The sequence below is a fragment of the Elaeis guineensis genome, chromosome 7 (assembly GCF_000442705.2).
Source record: "Elaeis guineensis isolate ETL-2024a chromosome 7, EG11, whole genome shotgun sequence".
Classification (NCBI taxonomy): domain Eukaryota; kingdom Viridiplantae; phylum Streptophyta; class Magnoliopsida; order Arecales; family Arecaceae; genus Elaeis; species Elaeis guineensis.
In genome coordinates this window covers 104102572-104126573 of record NC_025999.2, presented here as the reverse complement: position 1 = coordinate 104126573, position 24002 = coordinate 104102572, and the positions used below count along the sequence as shown (strand labels likewise).

Sequence of the window (24002 nt, the reverse complement as noted above, 5' to 3'; positions counted from 1 at the left end):
GGGCAGTTCCGTTGAACGCTCCTTTAAGAACAAGGGTACTGCGAAGACACAGGCCCCTTCCTCTAGCGCCAATCCTGTTGGTGCAAAAATCCGCCTACGTCGGAGGAGCTGGAGTCGCGGTCGCCGCCGGGACCTGCAAAAGAAGTCTAAATCGGAGGTGGGATTGCTCCGGCAAGACCCTCCGACGCTCAAGTCAGTTCTCTGCCTCAACAAGAATGGAGTGCTCGAACGAAAATTTTAGCAGAGTTTCTAGGTAAAAATGAGAGCTTATAGAATAACGTATCTGGGGTCCCCCTTTTTATAGGCGGAGGGGGCAACAAACTGATAGCGATGCCTGTAACCGTCTGACAGTGGGCCGTCCAGAGTCAGAAAAAATTTATTGCGGAGAGTAGTGGAGCGGACCCGTGGCTATCACCGGGGCGTGCCACGTGGAGTCTGCCACGGGGAGCAGAGCGGCGTCCGTTGTCGCGACTTGCCAGAGAATGGAAGAATCGCGCAGTATCCGTCGCAGGAAGTGGAGCGAGATCGTGGTCATTATTACGGCCTGTCAGGGAGTGATGGGGCCGCGTGGAATCCATCGCAGAAGGTGGAGCAGAGTCGTGGCCGTTGCTGCGGCCTGCCAGAGAGTGATGGGGCCGCATGGAATCCATCGCAGGAGGTGGAGCAGAGTCGTGGCCGTTGCTGCGACCTGCCAGGGGGTCCAGGCCTATCGACCGGAGTTCGGCTAGGGTGTTTGACGGGGAGATGTGACTGGCTACCCGTCTGAGAGGAGCTTGGAGCGCGGCTCTCGCAGGAGCCCGGATGGAGTCTTCTTTCCGTTGAAGTCGGGGATGAAATCTGGCTCCCGTAGGAGCCCGGGCGAAGTCTACCTGCAGCTCGAGTCGTGGGCGGAGTCCGGCTCCCATAGGAGTCTGGACGGAGCCTTTCTGCATTAGAAGTTGGGGACGAGATCCAGCTCCCGCAGGAGCTCGGGCGAAATCTACCTGTAATCACAGTCAGGGGTGAAGTCCGGCTCCCGTAGGAGTCCGGACGAAGCTTACTTGCAATTAGAGTCAGGGATGAGGTCCGGCTCCCGTAGGAGTCCGGACGAAGTTTACCTGCAGCTTGAGTCGTGGGCGGAGTCCGGCTTCCGTAGGAGTCCGGACGGAACCTTTCTGCATTCGAAGTTGGGGATGAGATCCGGCTCCCGTAGGAGCTCGGGCGAAGTCTACCTGTAGCTCGAGTCGTGGGCGGAGTCCGGCTCCCGTAGGAGTCTGGACGAAGCCTTTCTGCATTCAGAGTTGGGGATGAGATCCGACTCCCGTAGGAGCTCGGGCAAAGTCTACCTGCAGCTCGAGTCGTGGGCGGAGTCCGGCTCCCGTAGGAGTTCGGGCGAAGCCTTTCTGCATTCGGAGTTGGGGACGAGATCCGGCTCCCGTAGAAGCTCGGACGAAGTCTACCTGTAATCACAGTCAGGGGTGAAGTCCGGCTCCCGTAGGAGTCCGGACGAAGCTTATTTGTAATTAGAGTCAGGGATGAGGTCCGACTCCCGTAGGAGTCCGGACGAAGCTTACCTGCAGCTCGAGTCGTGGGCGGAGTCCGGCTCCCGTAGGAGTCCGGACGGAGCCTTTCTGCATTCGAAGTTGGGGACGAGATCCGGCTCCCGTAGGAGCTCGGGCGAAGTCTACCTGTAATCACAGTCAGGGGTGAAGTCGTGGGCGAGGTCCGGCTCCCGTAGGAACTCGGGCGAAGTCTACCTGCAGCTCGAGTCGTGGGCGGAGTCCAGCTTCCGTAGGAGTCCGAGCGAAGCCTGTCTGCATTCGGAGTTGGGGACGAGATCCGGCTCCGTAGGAGCTCGGACGAGGCCTACCTGTAATCACAATCAGGGGTGAAGTCGTGGGCGAGATCCGACTCCCGTAAGAGTCCGAACGTCGCGAAGAATCCGGTCGACGCTGGCGGGAGCTTGCCCGTCGACAAAACTTAGGAGTGTGGTGGAGACTCGACCGTCCGGAAGGTTTGAAGAGATGTTGCCGGAGATCGGAAGTCAGTTGGATCCCCGGAGGGTTACTCCCCTCACGAACTTCGGCTGGGGTGGAGGGGGGATTTTATACCCAACAACTTTGATTCCTGACTAACCCATATTTCGTACTTACAATTGGACAACCGCGGACGGGCGGTGGGGGTTGGGGCGAAATCCTAACATCATGGTATACCAATCGATACAATTTTCATTTCATAACGCAACCAAGGATGAATCTAACTCACTATTAGCTGTTAACCAGTTTCTCTTTTAATTCCAAAAGGTTGCCAAATTATAGTAACAAAGAAGAAGAGATAAATGCTAGCTCGTTTCTAAACCCTTAAATTTAAGAAACATTAAGAGTTCACAGCATCTGCATAAACTTTACTGGATTACAACTTAAAAGGCAACAGTTCCAAGCCCAAAAATATGTGATAACTGCATACAATAATATATGCCCTCGAGAATATCGATAATCAAAGCAAGAAAATTAGATCTACTTCCACAGTTTTCTTAGTGACATATTCTTCTCGGTCTCTTTCTTCATGACCTTGGCAACTGCCATCTCAAAATCCTCCTGTGTTACATGAACCCTTCGCTCCCTGAGTGCAAACATTCCTGCTTCCGTGCACACTGCCTGCAAAAAGGAGCATGAATTTATATGGTCTTTGAACTCGCATTCACATATCAGGGATCATATTTTGATCAAAATGCATATCCCACACAACAACATATATGTTCAATTTCCAGGACCGTGGTCTCCAACATCATATGCTGATGTGATGAAAAAGCTTCTGGCTTCTTTTCAACATGTACTGGTGCATCACAAAAGATGAATTCAATCTCATAATTTGCCATGGTGGAAGAAATATTACTTTTGAACTCGAGCTTCTTCCACCACATAGCCCATTATAAAGTATATTGACTTCCAATAACAAGCCAATGACAGAACCAGGAACAATAGGACATTACCAAATATTCTGCAACTTCAGATTAGCAAATATTTTGCCTAAAACCAGGCCAAGTCAGCAAACAATGTCTCATTGATATTGGTTGCATGTCAAAGTAAACTTCTAAATGACTGGTGACATGATTAGGTTGCCCCAACAACCATTGGCAATTTTCCATCACTTATAATACAAAAGGAAAGCTTACATAAAATACAGTGGAAGTTCCACATTAGTATTCAGTGCTCGTGCAAATTCTAACAAACAAGCAAACCCTCAAGGAGGGAATATAGGGCATGCTCCATGATACAATTTAGTGCTCCATTTAAATTCTAATATATATAGCAAATACCTCAAGGAATCATCTACGTCATACACCATCCACGAGCTCTCTCTCTCTCTCTCTCTCTCTCTCTCTCTCTCTCTCTATGTGAGTATGTGTCCAGTTTTTTCCCCTTTTTCTTTTTTATTTTATTGGTCATTTTGGGGGGGAATATCATTGGCTAAACTTGGTCAGAAACTGCAAGCTGGGTGCTACTTCATGCCAAAGTACGAGCAAATCATGATTTTTGTGATCATGGCTTATCAGCTATAGTTTCACTTGTAAAAACAATCAAGAAAAGATAGCCTTGTTAATATAACAGAGCAGACAATTACCTTGAGTTCTGCTCCAGATGCACCATTCATCTTTTCTGCAATCTTTTTAAGATCAATACCCCTCATCAAGTTCATCTTTCTTGAGTGAATTTTCAAGATATCCAAACGGGACTGAGAAATAATTGGACAGCATAGTACTTAGTATTACCAATCACTTGTAAGAATCTCTGAAGGATAACTAAGTCTTGTGTGTTGGTCACCATATCACATACCTCTTCATTTGGGTTAGGGAACTCAATTTTTCTATCTATCCGACCAGGCCTGAGGAGCGCTTGATCCAAGATGTCTATCCGGTTTGTGGCCATCAGAACCTGTATGGAACATTCTTTTTTAAAAAAAATGTATTTCATGGGTGACATACCCAGAACCAATTAAAATAACTCCATAAACAAGGTGCAATGTACCTTGATCTTGTTTGATGCTTCAAATCCATCAAGCTGGTTGAGAAGCTCAAGCATGGTACGTTGAACTTCACTGTCACCATTGCCAGTGCCTGACTCCATTCTAGCAGATCCAATGCTGTCGATTTCATCCATGAAGATGATTGACGGCGCATGTTCCCTGTTTTGGAAAGTATTGCACAAAGTACTTAAATTATTAGCACTGCTAGAGACAAATCATGATTGTGTCATGATCTTTCATAACTTTCTAACATCAAGGGACACAAACATAAATTCTTAGAAGTAATGAAGTAGGCACTCGGTTCTATGCCATCAACTCTTAGATCTCCACAAGGGACAGATTGCAAAAGAAGGGTTTCATCTTCATTATTAATTTACTATGTCCATTTTCTTTATTGAGGATCATAAAGTACTAACAATGAAGAATTTTACAATGATATTTACGATATCAAGATGTTAAAAAGCTGATATTGACAAGAATCTAACACACCTAGCCATAACAAAGAGTTCCCGGACCATTCTGGAGCCTTCTCCAATGTATTTCTGAACCAACTCAGATCCAGAAACTCGAATGAAGGTGCAATCAGTATGATGGGCAACAGCTCTTGCTAGCAGAGTCTTCCCAGTACCTGGAGGCCCATAAAGCAACACTCCCTGGGAAAAATCTAGCATTAGAATCTTCACCATTGAATATAGAGTTGATTGCAAAACAAATGATACTGATATGCTGTCATGATATATACCTTTGGTTGAGCTATTCCAAGGCTTTCAAATAATTCAGGATGTTTGATTGGAAGCTCAATGACCTGAAGTAGTACATGTTTAGTGCACAGGCCTCATAGAGAAACAATGACACACATATAGCCTATGCTCAATAATCAAGCACTGCATATAAAAGCTTTTTCCACTTTACTGACCTCCTTTATCTCTTTGATTTGCTGGTCAAGACCGCCAATCATGTCATAAGTAGAATCAGGAACCTTTTCAACTTTCATAAGATTAACTAAAGGATCCACTTTGCTAGGCAAGATTAGGTGAAGCACATAACTATCATTACGAAGAGCAACTCTGGTTGACGGTGTGATCTTTGTTATATCAATGTTCTTATCAATATCCACAACGTATTTCCCTTCTGGATGAACCTGAAAGAAATATCCAAGTGTTTGAATCGTAGACACTCGTTACAACTGCTTCACAGCATACAAAAAGCAAGCACTATCGAAAAGAATATATATCACCAGAATAATATGCAAATAAGTTTCTTTGTAAACAGAATAAGATACAGCCATCATTGTTACTCATGAGTTACCTAGCATGAAATAAGAACACACCTCAAAGTATGAGCTCCAAAAAAGAAACCCAGCAAGATAGTTCATAGTTATTTAAAAGAACCTCCTGAAATCTGAAGCATTGTGCTAACATAACTTGATATAAGAAAACACAAAACAAAAGCAGATCCAGAGGATACACCACAAGCATCATATTTATTGTGCAGATACTGCGAAGTTGAGTTGCATAGTTGAGTTTCCCTTACAGGAGCATGGTTTGGGGGAAGTGGCAAGCCTGAAGTGGGTTCCAAGTTCCAAGAGAACTAAGCAACTTCTGCATGTTTGGTTCAGCAGACTGACCCTGTAGTCACTTCGAGAAAGTGACCACCTTCACTTTTAAACAATTCTAACCAAGCACACCCCAATTGTAGCTGGGATTTTTTACTTACGATGCTACAGCCTCTCTGAAATCTCACTTATGCTGTCGCACCTGCTTCCTAATGCTTTCACCTTGTCCTGAATCCTAAATCAACTACCATAGATGTACCAATAGCATTTGACCAAAAAAATCCAACTTACCTCAATTATAAAATGCACTGTTCATTATTTTTTCTTCATATTGCATGCATAACGATTCACAAAGTTTTTTATCACTATGTTATTTACTAACTATGCTCAAATTATGCTGATGAACTTTCATAACCTAATTATCTTCATGACTCGACTTTCTTGTTCTAGCATCCAAAGTTTCTTAGCAGCAAGAGGTCTTCACTAAGGGTGGCCTACCCACTTTGGATTGCACATGCTTCCCAAGCATTTCTTATTTAAGTTTTTCTAACAGACCTACTTCCCTACATCTGCATTGGCTCCCACATTTACCTCCTCTTCTAGTAATTAAGACCCGAATCCGCAACTGTTTGCTTCAGATTCAGAAAATTAAGGTTCACTCTTAGAATCTTGCTTGGTTTTGGAATTATATTCAAACACAATAACTATTCAGATGAACACAAGGACTAAATAAGTGTTGATCAGTAACAATGTAAACTGTAAATACCCTATAATGGAATGCAGATAGATGCATGCAAAAGATCTGAGACAAAGTTCAACACCATAGAGCGGCATTTCATGGCTCATATCACCAGAAAATGTAAAATGACTGAAAGGAAACTGTAGAACATAAATAAGCAAATAAATAATCAAATAAACAAACAAAGAAACAAACAAAACAGTACTAAATAGACTATGAATATGCGAGTTTCAAACCAACTTCTATGACATCTCAGAATAATAACAGTCATAATTGTATCCAATTAATATACTGATACTGTGTCACAGATGTCACTTGCATAAAATGCAGATAATTCATCAAATTTCATCAATCAAAGAAAATGGGTGATTCTTTTATAACATGTTCACTGTGAAACAGGCAACTTGTTCTCAGTAATCGGGTCACCTATTTCAACCTACAATAGTGGAAACAAAATATTGCTTTATATAAGTTACTTTAGGATATACTTTGGTACGTTACTCTAAAAGAAAACATATTCTTGGTTGTCAATTGTCAAGATACTAAAATGCGCCATCCAAGAAGATATATTCCTTCTCAGAGGACATATCTACCAACCTACTTCCTTGCCCTTACAACAGATGAACACACAAGATTGACTAAAAACATTTGGATTAAGCTACATTCAACTCTAATCAAGGATTTAAATCCCAGAAGACGAGGCTATCTCGATTTTCCAATGGAATAGGACGTGCAGCCATCCCGCCCCGTCCTGACATTTAGGATGGTGAATGTCCCAAGACGCCCCAATCAAGATGCTAGGACAATGGCAGAACAGTCCTGTCCCAATATATAGGATGGCACCCCATCCTGGTGTTCCGTAGGATGTCCTGCCAGAACTTACTTGACTCCAATCACTAATTAGATCAGCAACAATCAGGCAACTTGTGGGGAGAGTCATATTCACCTGAAAATGTTACTTTGAAGCTTAAAACTCAAGAATTGAATCATCTTATGTCTCGCACTGGAAACAAATGTCCTAGGACCTTCAACTCTTATAATGAAGGTATGTTCAAACATGTGAGGTTTAGGATCTTCAAGACATACATACATACACATGTATGCATATGTTTTTTATGAATCAAGCTGTTAGAGGCACCTTCTTGCAGTGGCTTGTTAGGTGAGCACATAATTCAGTTAATTTAAATTCTTGAGGTAGTTCAGTGGCAAATGCTAAGTCACAATTTCCTAGGCACAGCCATAAGCTCTGAGAGAATGACCTGTAAAGACTCATCTGGACCAGACATATAGCCATAAGCCTCGAGAAAAAGGTGCCTCCTGTTATACGTCACTTATGATCATATATCATCAGGCTGGGTGTCTAGGTGATCTATTAATCTATAGTCCAATACCATGAATCAGAAACAATATCATATTTTTGGAGCAAGCAATAGCCTGCAAGTTTACACCATTGTAACCGCAAGAGGTTCTAAAAGCTTTGGACATGAATTGTTTTTAATATATTTCATCTGATTGAATGCAGAAAAGAATTTCTAAAGACAATACCACATGGGAAGACATCTGAAGTTCCAGCATAGGTGGAACAGCAGTAGCTAAAGAAGCATAAATAATATCATATTTCAGAGCAAGCAATAGAACATACAAGAGATTCCAGAAGCTTTTAACATCCTTATCTTTTATCAAATTTTATATGATAGAATGAAGAAAAGAATTTCCAAAAACAAGAACATAAGCTAAGACATCTGACATCTAGAATTAGCTAAACAGCATTAGCAGATAAATCATAAAATGAATCCTGCCTCACTAAGGAAAGCATATGCAGTCGAACTCCATAACTAACCTTGACTAAGACCTTTGATTTCCCCATAACTTTCACCACCTCACCAACATACGACCCAGGCTCTTGAAGTAGTTGTAGCTCCTCTCGGAGCATTCTTACTGCAATTGCGATAACCATTTACAACATCACTGACACTAGTCAACAGGAAGTGATAGGATTTTTCTTTGGAGAAGGGATCATAACCAAGAAATGAATCAGCAAACATATTGAATGAAAATGTTAGCATCATATTTAGATGATGGCAGATCCGGAGCACACTTGGAAGCTTAGATGGTGAATTGTAGCAAAACCACGTTCCAGAAATTTTTCCTATATATATTACATAAACTAAAAATGCCCTGTAGATAACATGAATGGAATGATTAAATAACATACAACATTCTAGAAAACTATATGCTATGATACTACATCCGGTGAGAAAAATGCCTAATCATGACATCAAAGCAAAATATCATACAAAGACGCAAAAAGGTCTCACTAGTTGTTTCTATTGAAACTCTAAAGTTTGATCTCAGACCATCCGAACCCAGATCCTGACGTTGCGCTTGAAGAGAAAAACCAACTTATAAACGGAAAATCCTTCATTAACTGCCCAAAGTATAAAAAGAATCAGGAGTTTTCTTCCAAAGAATGCCCGCCAAAAGAACTCCAAGCTTTCAAACATGTCCAGATCAAATAACAAGCAATCAAACGATCACAATAACAATAATGATGATGATGATGATGCGACCAATATTGCCAGCCAAAATTCCCGCATTCACTTCGCATCATAATTAGGGTTTCGACTACGACAAAAACAAGAAACCTCCATGGCGAACAAAATTGAGGCTAGGGTTACGGTTTCGGGAAGGGGGGGCACTGACCTCGGGAGTTGAGCTCGTTGCGCTGGGCCTCGAGGCGGTTGAGGTTGTGCGTCTTCTGACGGAGCTGAAGCTGGAGGTCGTGGATGTGCTGCAGGTAGTACTGCCGCAGCCCTTCTCCTCCTCCTCCTCCCCTTACCTTCGCCGCCGACGAGAACATCTCTCCTTCCACCACCGCCTGCTTCTCCCCCATCGCCGCCACCGCCTGCTTCTCGACCGCCACCGTCGCCATCTCCAATCCCTTTCTTTCTTCTACCTTCCCATCCCTCGATAAAAGCTTGTCCTGGGCCTTTTATATTCCCAAATACAGTCGGCTGGCAAAGCGAATGGAACAAAATTACGATAGTACCCTTACAAGTTGTAATTGGACGGGCGGACCGGTAATCTACGGTTGAGCCGCTCCAATGACTCGCGTCAAGCTAACCCACCTGTCCCAGCCCAGCCCGACCTGGCCAGATCCCGAAGCTACAACCAGGCCCAATGTCCAAAATATCTGGTCCCTGCACGTGGAAGGGATGGATTGGTCAAGGTGAGTCATAGAGGAGTGTAACGGGGTAGACCATCTGCGCGAGTACTTAGCACGTACTCTTTTGTTTTTGGGAAGGTAAAAATGTTAAGATTTATCAAGTTTGATGATTAAATGTAACAATATTTATGATAATAATAATAAAATCCTGGGTGGAGCCAATGTCGCTGGGTTCGATGAGTAAATGGAACATCCGAGTGGATATATTTTTCATGATCGAGTAAGTTGCAAACAGTTGGGTTGGGTCGCATAATGTGTAGCCAAAACTATAAAATGATCTACTAGGGATCGCTGAACATACTCCTTACGCTCCTTCTTTGCAAGAAATCCTTCACATGTACAATTACCCAATTCCTAACCCATCAAGAGTTCAAACCAAAGACTATTTTCTTTGTTTCCTAATAACTGAAATAAGCAATTTGGCTAATTCAGCTAGCACTAATCTTTATATGGTCTAGAATTACTAAAACAAAATATAATTACATAAGCTGTATACAAATGGTTATTTAGACCAGATAGGTTCTAAAAGATATCCCCCTAAAGTTTCCATCTAAAGATAAAATATAAAAATTTTGATGCATTGTTTGTTCGAGATTCAATTTTAGTAATTTTTGCTTGTTTATGGCTTAATCTTTAGTAAAACAAAATCATTTTTTCCATTCAGGATATTGCTTGGTCATACTTTGTGTATAGAAATCCTCTTTTTTTACAAGAGTTTTCCAGAAGCAAAACTTACCATTGATTTTTGAATCTATAATTTTAGTAATTATTTATATATAACAGACTCAGAGAGATGATATTATGTTGTATTTAAATTACTTCATTCTTTCTATGATCGTATTGATTGAATTAAAAGCTCTCCTTCTTTCCAAAATATTTAGATGTCTTTAATTCTTTGTATTTTTGACAGATGGAGTTTATTAAGATAAAGCCATTATAGAATTATTTTGACCTAATTAGAAATTAGCCCAACACTTATGCTAACTTAAGTTTGATCATTGGATTGATTTTAACTTGACCAACTAGGTTTTGAAAGGCAAAGTTTATATTACCTATATTGATGTTTTGGTTTGTTCTTCTGTTTTTTTTTTTTTTTTTGATTGCAATAGTCTCCTCCATAATGATTATATTTCAATAGGGATCTAGAAGAGATAAGAAGGAACCATTTTTATACAGCGGTCAATAGCCATCGCCTTCGAATCATTGGCATTCTTTATATCTCATCTTTAACAAGTTAAAAAGCTTGAAATATATCTTTTCTTCTAATAAATAGCTAGAAACTAAGGATATTCTTATTTGCAAAAAAATTCACAAGAAATGAAAAGAAAAACTAAGTCTTTTCGTAAGAATGGATTTTTTTTTTAGAAAGCTAGTTATAAATTTCTCAATATCACTAGATTTAAAGTGAACTAAAGAAATAAAAAATATTAGATTTTTAGAGAATATCAAGTTTTTTTTGAGAAAATCAAGGATTCTAAATAAATTTTTTTGCATCCAAATATGTCCTTGTCAGATAAAAATTTTATATTTGTTTCTTGGAAGATATATAAATATAATAAGAAAGTCAAATGGTGCACTCTTTTTTTTGTCTTGAAAGTAGAAACATAAGCAATTCATTGCTCGTGCATGATGCTTTTATTATCATCATTATTATTGACATTTGAGTTGCAAGCATGTCAGATATCAATGTATCCATATATATCTTCATTTTTATTTATTAAATATAATATAAATATGGATATTAATCAGGTACAATTATTTATACACATATTTATCTTAAATATGGACAAATGTGGAATGGCCAAGTTTTATGAACTCTCAAATCAATCATATCTTTAAATAGAACGTAAATTGTATTAAGATATGCCAATATTATTACTTATTTTCCTAAAGATCCATATATTAGATTAAATAGGATTGGAAATGGAAAGATATGAATTCGGTGACTGTCTATTTATATCATTATCCTTTTTATAAAAAAAATATTTTGTTATTGACATAGATATAGATATGGGTACATTCAGATGCTTAATTTGGATATGTTCAAATATGGATTTATATCCCAATCTCAAAGCATGACAAATCAAAATATGCAATGAAAAATTACTATTATACTCTCGAATAGCATATAAACCCTGAAAAAAAAATCTCATGATAAATAGCAAGATTTGGATCATTCTTTGCACAAATAAATCATAGTGATCAAATTGGTAGAGGGAAGCTGTGCTCCTTTTCAGAACACTGCAGGATATTTAGTTTTCCAGATGATGATAAATCCTACTCAAATTCTTTTTGCTCACCATCTGATCCAATTAGAGATCATTGAAAATTAATGGAAAACAGAACAAGAGATGTTAAGGGGTTGAAAGGGGTTTTTCAATCTCCCAATCTCATCAACACTAATCATTGGCCTTTTTGTAGGGCAGAAAGGGAGGATTTTACTAGGACTAGGTGGGCCCATATTGGTGGCCGCCCTTAACATATCGGCCCATTAGTTCCAGTTTCACGCGAAATGTGCTCTAATGGACAAGTCCAATCCAAACATATCGGCCCATTAGTCAGTTGGGCCTAGCAGCCCAATTTTCCCTCCAGATGAACGACAGCGCAAAAACTAGAAGATCAGATCATCGCAGCCAATCTATATCCAACGGTCAGGACTCTCCATCAGAAACAACCCGCAACAACGCGTTACATGTGGAAGACCAACATAGTAGCTCCCTCTTGGTAACGTTCCGTCAACCCTCCGATGTAAGGACCTGCTCATCTACTCTCATTCTCCTACCTAGCCCCCGCCCCCGCTCCCTGGTTTTGTCCATTTTTTTTTTTTCTTTTTCGTTTTTGTTGCGTAATTAAAATTTTAGTTTAAAAAGTGTAAAAATTATACATTTCAATCTCCACACGGTTCTTCTCGATCGTTACAGAGGGCTTCGATTGCCTTCGATTTCTTTTTTTCAAACAAAAAACATTCTGACGAGGGTTGGGATCTCGAGATTGTTAGTGGTCGTTTTTGGGGCTAGGGTTTCTGGATAGTGAGAGTTTTTTTAGTTGGTATTCGATCGCCTTCCTTTCGATTTTGCCGAAAGGATTCTTTAGGGTTGAGGGTCTTGCCTTTTAGATTCTTGGATGGAGAAGAGAAAGGTGGCCGTTCCTCTCGTCTGCCATGGACATTCGCGGCCGGTGGTGGATTTGTTCTACAGCCCCGTTACTCCAGACGGATTCTTTCTCATCAGCGCGAGCAAAGGTGCGCATTTCTTCTTTTGCCCTCCTAATTCGGTATCTTTTCTGTTCACAGATGGATCCAAGAAAAGCGGTCTTTTGCCAATATATACTTTAGATTTATTTTTCTCTAATAAAACTTAAAAAGTACTACTGGAAGTGTCGGATCAAGTTTTTAAATTTCTCTTTCTATGCATGCTTTATGAGCAAGGTTAAATTTTTGAGAGAATAAAGATTGGTAGATGGAGAGTTGTCTTTAATGTGACATATATGATGTGAAGTAGACAACATCTCAGGCAGCAGGATGTGAGATGAGCAATATATTGAGTTTTGCCCCAGTACACTCTGGTTACTGGTGGGCAGTGGTTATTGTCCTGCCAAAAGTGAACAATCAATCTTTAATTAACAGGCTCCTTATTCTTGGTTGATGCCTGGAAACGTGATACTGTATTGTTAGACAATCATTTGCTGAAAAGGATATTGATATGTCAAAAAGGAAAAAGAATGCCACTTTCCATTAACATGAACATTTGGCACTGCTGGAGAAAAAAGAATGCTATTGGTATTGACTTAAGGAAACTAAAAGGTTAATGCTTAGCCGCAGGGAACTCATATAAGGGGTGCTGGCGTGCTGCACCTGTTTTGGAATCTCCAAAGAAATACATTCTCACAGCAGTTTCCTAAGCACTTCCTGTTCTGATTTTTGATTTTTGAGAGGTAGGCTTCCCTGTAACCTGACCTAAATTACTCCCGCACCCGCTCCTATTTCAGGTAACCATGGGTTAGTGGCCATTTATACTAAATGGCACATCACTGGTGGTCCTTTTTAATGGGCCCTCATCTTTTGCAGGCGAGAAACTCCAAATATCGAAGTTGATATAATAAAATTGTGTAAACTGTAAAGTATATTAGCAATATTTTGCTCCATTATTTTTTTCTTTGTGTGAAAATGTAATTTAAGTCATTAACAATTAATTAATATGTTGAGTGTTTATTCCATAGTAAGTTGTATTCACCTTGATGATTTATGTTAAGTAAACTAATTTTTTACTTTGGTGCATGAAATAGTGAGATTTGAAATGTAAAGTGCCAGGTTTGAATAAAGGCTGCCATCATTCTCTCCTGGATCTACTATCTGTGGTTTATATTTAATGGATTGTTCATAGTTTGGATTCATCTGAACCTTTTTTTGAAAGTGTTTATACTGTTGCTTTGTATATGTGGAAGTTTAGGGTTGGTTATGCTTAAGGTTTTTCTTTTTCATTTTTAAATCCATTCTAATTTTTGTTTAAAGTTAATGTCCTTTTCTTTAACTTCCATCATAGTTTATACAGCCAGTAAATAATGAAATGAATATATGTCTAGACATAATCGAAGGATAGGGTGTTTAAAACTACATATTAAATCTTTTTCAAATGCATTGTACTGATTAGTGGAACATGTTAGGTTATGTAATAATAAAAGTAATTATTAAAATTTTCAGATGCCAGTCCTATGCTGAGAAATGGTGAGACAGGAGACTGGATTGGAACTTTTGAAGGGCATAAGGGTGCCGTCTGGAGTTGCTGCCTTGATACCAATGGTTTACGCGCTGCATCTGGTTCAGCTGATTTCACAGCGTATGTGATCTTATTTATTTTAGTGGCTACTGTTAAAGCTAATGAAAGTCACAAACAATTCAGAATGGCAAATGAATCATGCTTGTCTCTTTTTTTTTTTTTTTTTAAATACAATGTGATGATGTTTATGGATGCTTGACCAATGATGATGTATTTCCACAAAGAATTTTGCTTTCGGAACCTGCAAGTTCTATGGTTGTCTTGTTTTCTTTTTGAAAATATTGCAATATCTGGTTTTTTTTATTCATGCTTTTTGCTTAAAGCTTGCAATTTTCTGCTTGCTTTACTAGTTTGATGTCTAATTTCATCCATGAAATATTCTAGGTTCTCTCTCTGTATCTTCACGTAGGGATTTTTAAGTTTATTCTGGACATGATCCTTTTCTTTAATTTATTCATCAATTTTGTGTTTTCTTGCTTCTGAAAACATGGGCTATGTGACAACTTTGTACAAGATCTATTTGGCTTGTTAGAATTGATGTACCATTTTGACAATCTACATCTTTCAAAGCTACGAGGATCCAAACTTTCAATATCCAGCATTACTGCCATATGCTGTGTTTGGTTGTGGTATGAGTTAGCCCAAAATAAATGGGTGAACTTATTCTTAATCCTCTTTGCTTTGGAGTAAAGAACTGTGCAGTTTTCCTCCAGATTATTCCCAAAAAATAATCCTTTTCAACTTTTGACATGCCTGTTTGAGGCTTGGAACGACGTAGCTTGCAAAACAGTGTTTGATGGGTTTAAGTGGAAAAAATGTGTTTAAGTAGTCTTATTCCAATTCAACCCAATGGAATTCTTCCTTAGGAGTCAAATAATACTCTGCACCTGCTTTCTCATAGTCAGGAATTACATATGCCTATCAAGGGTTTAGGACATAATCATGATCCTATTTCTTCTTATTTTATGAAGTACGAGTTATTAAGCTCTCCGCATAAGCTTGTTTCTATTGTATTATTTGTTTGGGCAATGTACCACTCATGAGCTTCAGTATATGAACTTGTAGCTAGGATGAGGATTTTAGACAACACAAACCAATTCTCTGGTCCAATTAGGGACATCTGGAAATTGTGAATAACAACATTAAGTGAGAATAGATAGTGGTTTGGATGCATTGAGATTACTTTGGATGATCAGTATTTCTGATATTAACATGTTTCTTTGACTGACTTTGTAGCAGTGGAGGCTTGTTAGAATAGAAGGATGATGGATTAGGGTAAAGAAAATTGAAAAAAGCAAATTAGGTTAGCAGAGAGCATTTATAGTTCTCTGAAAAACTCCATTTTGGTATTGGAGATTACAGTGCCAAGGAAAGCAGAATGCTTAAGATGGGATTTGTTAGATCATCAAAGCTTTACGAAACTTTTGAATGCAATAACTTCTAAATTATTTAAAAAAGCTGTTTAGTATTATGAATTTCTGCAACAATTTTGTGAATATTTTTTTCTCCTGCTTTCATACTACTACATTACTGATGACTAGAAATTTAAGAGGCATGTTTCTCAGAATAAATGTTTTCAAAGCTTAATACATTACTCTAAATGTCATTTATTTTTATTCTATAACAAGATGTTTTACATATTTGTGTGCATCTGTTATCAGTGAAACATGATTTTCTTTTCATGTGCATTCAGGCTCTTGCTGATGAGAACAATAGTAATGTTGTTAGGTTCAGGATCAAGTCATAAATCATGGAGGATTAAATTGTGTTGAATCTTAGACAAGATTCTTTATGTTTTTTTGAAAAATTTAGAAAGTGCTAAAAATGAAAGTATATATGAATGTAGAGGGGCAAAAATATCAAGTCTAATTTTCACCATCACAAGGCCATGCATAGATGTCTAATGATAAAAACATTCTGTCTAGTTATTTAATATGAAATTATTTAATATATTTATATTACTACCATATGAGTTCGTATTCTTGACCAAAACAAAATATAAAGAGGTAGGTTGATGGAACAAGTACAAATGACAAATAATATAATTATCACCACTGGAACCACCTTCATTCTTTTGATTTTGAAGGAATAGATGAATTTTCTTCCTTGCATGTAGTTGAGTCTTATATATCATCATCACTTTATATTGTTTAGAAGAGGAAGTAAACAATAATTTCAGATGTTCTCAATAGAGCAAAATACACCACTTCATGAAAGCAACAAAGGTATTGTATCATATGCAAGTTTGACAAATATAGGCAATATTTTAAGTCTTGGTATTGGGCTTTATGATACCTTGTTGATATGATGTGGTGCACACTGTATCGACAAATGGTATACTGGTCGAGTTGGCATCACATCTGTACCATGTGTTAGGATGGGGATGTGTTAAGCCCTTGTATCATATTGACATTGTATAGATTGTAGGCTTTGCAATTTTGTCCGACTCGATCCAATTAAAATTCGGGGTGGATATGGGTTCTAGAAAAAAAAATCCGAAGCGGATTCGGATCGAGTACGGATAATAGTATGCCCTGCCCCAAACCCAACCCTACACACACGCGCGCGCGCGCGCACTCTCACTCACCTACTGTTTAAACTCTTATATATAAAGACCCAACACAAAGCCCTAGCCATCGTAAGCTTCCCTATTCGGCCACTCCAACCTCCCTCTCGATTGAGGCTTGCTTCCCTATTCGGCCGCTCCAAGCCTCCCACTCAATCAAGACTCCTGAGGATGGAAAAAAAAAGGGAAAAATCGGAGGAAAACCCTCCTATTTGGCCGCTCCAAGCCTCCCACCCAATTGAGACTCCGGAGGATGGAAAACATAAAGGAAAAATTGGGGAAAACCATAAGCAAAATCCATGCAAACAAAGGAAAGACAGAAAAATTTAAAAGGTAAGACTTTTGCCCTCATTTTTTTCCTCTTTGCTTATTTTATCTTCATTTCATTCTCTTTTTTGGAGATCTGTGGGGAAGGAGGGCACCTAAGATTTTTTCTCTTTTCGCTTCCTTTTCTTTTCATTTCATTCTCTTCTTGGGAGATCTGTGGGGAAGGAGAGCACTTGAGGGAGATCGCCGGGGGATCTCATGTGAGTTGTGGCGGGGGGAGTTGATCCCATGGGTTTTGAGATCTTAATCTTGATAGAACGATGATTGTTTGTAGGGTTTGAGGATTTTATGAGGTCTGACCCAATGTGATCTGACCCGAGGCAAGATGGGTATACTCGACCCAACCCGATCCAACCTGCATCCTTTATTCTACCTGACCTAACCCGCGACTAGTACTAGACAGGTATGGGTATGGGCTTTCTCATAATAGGGCGGGTGCGAGTATTGGTCGATCGGACCAAAACCCAACCCGTTGCTATCCCTAATAGATTGATATGGTATGCCGCTTACTACATGGTACAACATGGTACTTATAATGCCAGGTACATGCATGTTATGGTTGTATGCATGTTTGTATGATGCATGCTGGTCAAATTTTCATTCAGGACATAGACCATATTTGCTTTGCTTATGCTTGTGGCTGTGTAGCATTGCCCAATATCATACAATTTCATGGCAACATGTGACTAGCATGACCTTAGCACATTGGTACTTTTGTCCTTGGTCCAACAATGAGATCCAAATTAATGATTTAAGTTATGAAATGTAGCATCCTTACAATAATGAGCGACATTATGGGCCTTATATTGCTAGCCTTGCTAATACGATGAGAAAGTACCATTCAGTGTTAAAGCATTTTAGTTGTGTGGTAGAAATATTCAGCAATTGTCAGTTTTTGGACAGCTGACTTAAGCATGCTTTAAGGTTATTGAATTTATTTATCCATTTGATAGGGGTGGTGGGTGTCGGTGCGGGGCAGAAGAGCAAGCAACCCCATCCTGCCCTTTCCTCCACATTCTTCGCTAGGAGGATTTTTTGATTCATGGCCAGAGACTTGGATAGAGATATGTTCCAGGGTTAAGTTTATGTTAATATGTAGAGTCATTATATGCATTCTTTCTGGTTGACTGGTCGGTGGTCACAATAGTTAGTATATGATTCTTCAGAGATTACAGCTCTAAAAATATAAAAAGGCTGGATGGTTATGGATGGATGGATTACTATAGTAATAAAGATAGAGGTGTACATATCAAATATATACATATGATCTGATGATTATTTAATAGTCTATATGGGATCTACAGAGTAGCCATATGTTTCACATGATTAATCAATTATGTCTGTCTTAAATGGTGAAGGCACATTGTCACCTACAATATGCCGTTTCTTTTTTTTTTTTTTCCTTGCTGCAATCAAGATTTTTCCAGCTTGAGGGAATTCAAAGATAAGCTTCATTAAGTTCTTAAAAAGAATGGAAGCATCCAATGACTGTTGGGAATTTATTCCAAGTATGTCATTTATTTACTTTTATTGTTTTGTAGTTCAGGAATGACTACTGTTGATTTTTATAAACCAACCTTCTCTTGTTTATTACCACATCAAGGAGATTTATGTGCTTTCCTTCTCTTGTTTATTACTATATAAAACATATGTACGATTGATTTTGACCAAATAACAATGCAATCTTTTACAATCATTCATCTACATCTCTTGATTGCTAAATATCAGGCTGCTTTTCATTTTTCCAACCCTTCGTCATCTATTTCAATATGTGGCCTGTATGTGGACTAATGCAATTGGTGATCATGAAGCTGTCTATTGAGGTAGCTTAGTGGAGAATCCAAATAACTGTGGACTAGCGTCCTTGTCTGTATTGTAGTTAAGAAGATATCGACCATTAGGGGCCATCTTATTGTGTAATATGAGCTACCTAGTGATGCCCTCTAGCATGTATGTGTAATAATATGCTATGGGTAAAATTATTGCTGATTAGGTGTTGGAGATTATGTCCATAAATATTAAGGGTGCGTTTGGTTACACTTTTTGATTTTTAAAAAGTATTTTTTATTTTTTTTGAGTAAAAGCAAAAAGCAAACAAGCAACGTTTGGAGATGACAGGTGAAGAGCTCGACGAGAGAGAAAGATTCAGAAAGAGAGGGAGAAGGGGATGAAGAGATGAAGAGCTCGACGAGGAAAAAGAATTCGGACTCTTTACTTTTTGGTTTGGCGTTTTAGATGTGGGGAAGCAAAAAAAAGTAGAAAAGCAAGTTTTGGAAAGCAAAAATTTTTTGCTTTGCATATAAAGTAATTATTTTGATTATTTTGATGTTTGCTTTTTGCTTTTCACGGTGTTATCAAACATTACTTTTTAATTTTTGCTCTTTAGAAATCAAAATGCAAAAAAAATATTTTTTTAATGGCTAACCAAACGCACCCTAAGTTTTTTGCTGCTACATGAAAACATCTTTCAACATGAAAACATCCTTCAAGAATCAATTTTATAATGTGAAGTATGTATAGACTGTTGATAATCAGGAGATTAGCAGTAATATATTGTCTTTGATGTCTTTAGTACTTGTTTAAACTCATGGTCAGTGGGATGTTTTGCTTAGGCTAGTTGTTTGGAAGGGTGTACCTTCCCTGCAGAATGTCAATTATGTTATTCAAGCTGTTTCGTTTTTTTGAGAAAGGTTATTCAAGCTGTTGGATATAGTATGCTTTATGTTTATGGAAAAGTAACTAGGATTCTATTGTGTTTACCTTTTTGCAGGAAAATATGGGATGCATTAACTGGAGATGAATTACACTCGTTTGAACACAAGCACATTGTTCGCGCATGTGCCTTTTCCGAGGTAAATGAGGCCTTCTTTTAATTGATTCATACAATTTGATTTTGGGTCTTAAAAACTCCCCTATTTATTGTATGTGTTAATTTTGTCATTTAGTGGTATTCTACTGGATTTACATTTATTCCTCCCACAGTTCTACTGCAGATATTTTGTGGTATCTAGACACCATGTGAGAGGAATGTGACCTTTCTGTTTCTTCCCCTTTTTCCCCTTCTGTTCTGCTGTGGTGGTTGTAGTAGTTGGTATTGGTATTGCTGTGATTTTTTTGGTTTTTTTTGGGGCTTGTGGGGTGGGGGGCAAGTGGAGAGGGTCTTTCAAAGTTGACTTTTATGTTCTTGATGAAGTGGTTTATTGTTGTGTTCCCAAATTCTCTTACATGTTGATGAAGTATGATGCAAGTTGCAATGCTTTTGATGGTTTGGCAGCATGGCTTATCTTGATATCATTGCTTTTAATTGTTAATGTAATTTGTGATTGATGTTTAATCTGGAATTCCATATATGCAAGAGGTTGAATTTTTATTTCTTCAATGAGTTAAATGTACAAGATTCATTTGGTTCATGGGAAGAGGGGGAGTATGGTCACCAAGAAAATGAAAAAAATGCCTTATATTAGGTTGGAGGTTTCAAAAGAGAGAGATGGAAAAGTAGCTTTCCCATGGGAATAAGTTTCCTATATTTCATAAGGAAAAAACTCATGTAGGACTTGGGAAAGCCACTTTCTCATGGGCTAGGAATTGTGATAATTTTTCTTAACCAAAAATGCCCTTAAGCTATCATGATCTTCTCAATACCTATTTTTAATAGTTAATCTTAGACTATTGAAAATTACCATAACATAAAAAAGTTGTAGTAATTTTAATATGAGAAGATATTAACAATTATTAATAATTATCATAATAAAAAACTTGTTTAATTATCAAAAATTGTTAAACTCTAAAAGCTCAACTTACTAAAATATTTATAATAACTATTTTTAAATATTTAAAGTATTTCAAGATTTTAAAATATCTAAATGTATTCTAAAATATTTTTAGATTTAAAAATATCTATTAAAAATTATGCATGTGATGTTTTACAGGTATTTAGCACAACTTTATTAAGGGCATAATAAGTATTTTATACAACTTTTTAAAGAAAGTAAATGTTTAACCAAACATAAGTCATTTTGGGAAGTGTGTTTCCTATGTCACATTTTCATGGTCAACCAAACATGCAAAGTCATTTTCCTAGGTATTATATACTTAAGCATCAGCTTCCCATTCCAATGAGGGAAAATTCTTCACGCAAACCGGATGAGTCCATAGTGACACACACATTCAATCATCTAACTGTGATGCAACACGCACTGGTGAGTTTTGTTTAAAAAATTTGGACATTTTGGCTGTAGCACCAAGGTTATAGTTGAAATATGCTTTTTGAGCAGCAGTTTAATTGAATTTCCTTGTTAGTTAGGGACAAGAAGCACTTGTGTCGTGGTAATATTGGACCAGGAGCTTTCCTAGGAGGACATCATGTTCGTTTGTTGGTGCATTTCAGCTGGCACTTGTTTTCCTTTTTCTTTGACTCGTTAAACACTGGCTGCAGGACACACACCTGTTGCTCACTGGAGGAGTCGAAAAAATGTTACGGATATTTGATTTGAATCATCCAGATGCACCTCCAAGAGAAGTTGATAAATCACCTGGTTCGATTAGAACTGTTGCTTGGCTTCATAGTGATCAGACAATATTAAGTTCTTGCACCGATATTGGGGGTGTGAGGTGTGTTTATTTCTTCCTCCACAGATATTCTAATCCGATCTTTTTTCCATCATCCTTGACCTACTTTTCTATTTTCATATGGTTGCGGCCAATGCATAATGTATATTTGTGAACAGACTTTGCTAATGTAGAATTACCGATGCCTTGCTAATTTGAGTTATCATATAAACGATCAGGAATTGTTATAATTTAAGTCCCATGCCCAGTCACAAACATCAAATATACATGGATTGCTGTACTCTTAGCGTCCATTCATTTTTGCCAGTATGGTTGTTTTCATTATTTCTCATAAGTTATGCTGTAACATGGTCTTGACCATTATATAAACTTAGTGGCATGAAATTTAGCCTCCCACCCCCCTCCCCTTCTTCCTCAACATTTTACTCAACTACCGCACAGGTTATGGGATGTAAGAAGTGGAAATATTGTCCAAACTCTTGAGACCAAGTCACCCGTTACCAGTGCTGAAGTTAGCCAAGATGGCAGATATATCACTACTGCTGATGGATCATCTGTCAAGTTTTGGGATGCAAACCAGTAAGCTTTCTTAGCACATTTTTATGCCTCTCTCTCTCTCTCTCTCTCTCTGTGGCTGGCTGGCTGGCATTCTCTTCTTACTTACTTTGATTTCTTGATTGTTGGTCATCAGTTTTGGACTTGTTAAAAGCTACAACATGCCATGTACTGTTGAATCAGCTTCGCTTGAACCAAAACTTGGCAACAGATTCATTGCTGGAGGCGAAGATATGTGGATTCATGTTTTTGATTTTCATACTGGGGAGCAGATCAGTAAGTTTAAAGTCTTATTTAGACCGCAATTCATGCAGATAATTTCATGTTATGATTAGTTGGTTCATTGGTTCCTCATAGCTCTTTACTCCAATGTGATATGGATGTTCTTTTGCCTGCGTTCAGCTTGCAATAAGGGTCATCATGGACCTGTCCATTGTGTACGGTTTTCTCCAGTAGGTGAATCATATGCTTCAGGTTCAGAAGATGGGACCATAAGAATATGGCAGATGAGTCCTGCCACTGCTGATGAGAATGAGGTGACCGGGGCGAACGGTTCTGCTGGAAAAGTGAAGGTTGGTGCAAATGAAGTTGCTCGGAAAATCGAGGGTTTTCACATTAGCAAGGATGGACCTAGCGAGGGGTAGGATGCTGCCTCACTAGATTCCCGATGCTGCGCTCGATAGCGTATAAGAAGGCTTATTCCTTATTGATCCAATTACCCCCTCTAAGCTTTGGAGGGTGTGGTTGCTATTAAATGGGTGCCCTTCTCATGCTTAATTGCAGCCGTCTTCTAAGAATAACCAGCCGAGGTTCCATGTGCTTTATTGAACAATCCTTTATAAAGAAACTTAAAAACCTTGTGCTGTATATTTAATATTTTGATCTTTGTGGAGTTATATTAGTGTGGTGGTACTATATAAATGGCTTCTTGTCTCAACCCAAAAAGAAGAAACCCAGAGGGGAAAAAAGAAAGAAAATTGTGCATGAGGACTGAAAGACCAGCAGCCAGCAGATGATGCAAGTACCAGGCGTTAAACCATGTCCTTCCTGGGGTATTGTGATGTCCTATTACCAGATTTTTCTTAATGCACAAGGAGGCTTGAAGGTTCAGCTTTATTTGCATAAAGTCAAGCACAACAACTTGGGTTGGTGGGTAACGTTGCTGCTGAAAACAATTGAGCCTGTGCAACCCAGTTTTGGAGTTGGTTTTGCGTTTGGCCGAGGGTGTTTGTCGTTTTGGACTGTACCTGAGTTATTGGCTCCAGAACTCGAGTTTGCTGGGCAGGAAGAGTTTTTTATTTAAATAATATTATTTTTTTTATAAAATTAATACGTCTTTTAATTTATTTATAAAAATGATATAAAATTATCAAATATTATTTTAAATAATATTTTTTTTAAAAAAATATCATTTGAAATAGTTTTTCTTCGTTCTACGTCATCTTTTACTTCCGTTTTTCATGAAATCAAAGTATCAAAAAAAAATTGTTATTTGTAATTATATTTTTAAAAATATCATTTCAAATAACACTTTGAAAGATCCAAACAACTTAAGTCTTTTTTTTCTTTTTTGTTTTGTTTTTCATCTGTGCACTATCGAATCTTGTCTTTTCTCTATCCGTTCACTGTCGATCCTCGCTCCGATCGATCTACGACGAACTCACTGTGTCGATAAGTTCTTCTTT

General features: G+C 38.4%; 2 protein-coding genes across 2 annotated transcripts; one reads left to right on the top strand and one right to left on the bottom strand.

Moving 5' to 3' along the window:
• Positions 1–2310: 2310 nt before the first annotated feature.
• On the bottom strand, positions 2311–9273 carry LOC105047851 (26S proteasome regulatory subunit 8 homolog A). The gene is made up of 9 exons (XM_010926959.3): positions 9003–9273; positions 8140–8237; positions 4922–5146; positions 4748–4810; positions 4495–4658; positions 4008–4164; positions 3816–3914; positions 3604–3714; positions 2311–2636 (listed from the first exon to the last, which is right to left on the bottom strand). Exons 1-9 carry the CDS (start codon positions 9229–9231, stop codon positions 2496–2498), a joined length of 1287 nt encoding a protein of 428 aa, XP_010925261.1. The 5' UTR covers positions 9232–9273; the 3' UTR covers positions 2311–2495.
• A 3042-nt stretch (positions 9274–12315) lies between these two features.
• On the top strand, positions 12316–23218 carry LOC105047852 (uncharacterized). Its single transcript, XM_010926960.4, has 7 exons — positions 12316–12766; positions 14225–14360; positions 19964–20045; positions 21629–21804; positions 22204–22341; positions 22454–22593; positions 22720–23218. The coding sequence occupies exons 1-7, from the start codon at positions 12649–12651 to the stop codon at positions 22959–22961; spliced, it is 1032 nt and encodes a 343-aa protein (XP_010925262.1). The 5' UTR covers positions 12316–12648; the 3' UTR covers positions 22962–23218.
• Positions 23219–24002: the final 784 nt, after the last annotated feature.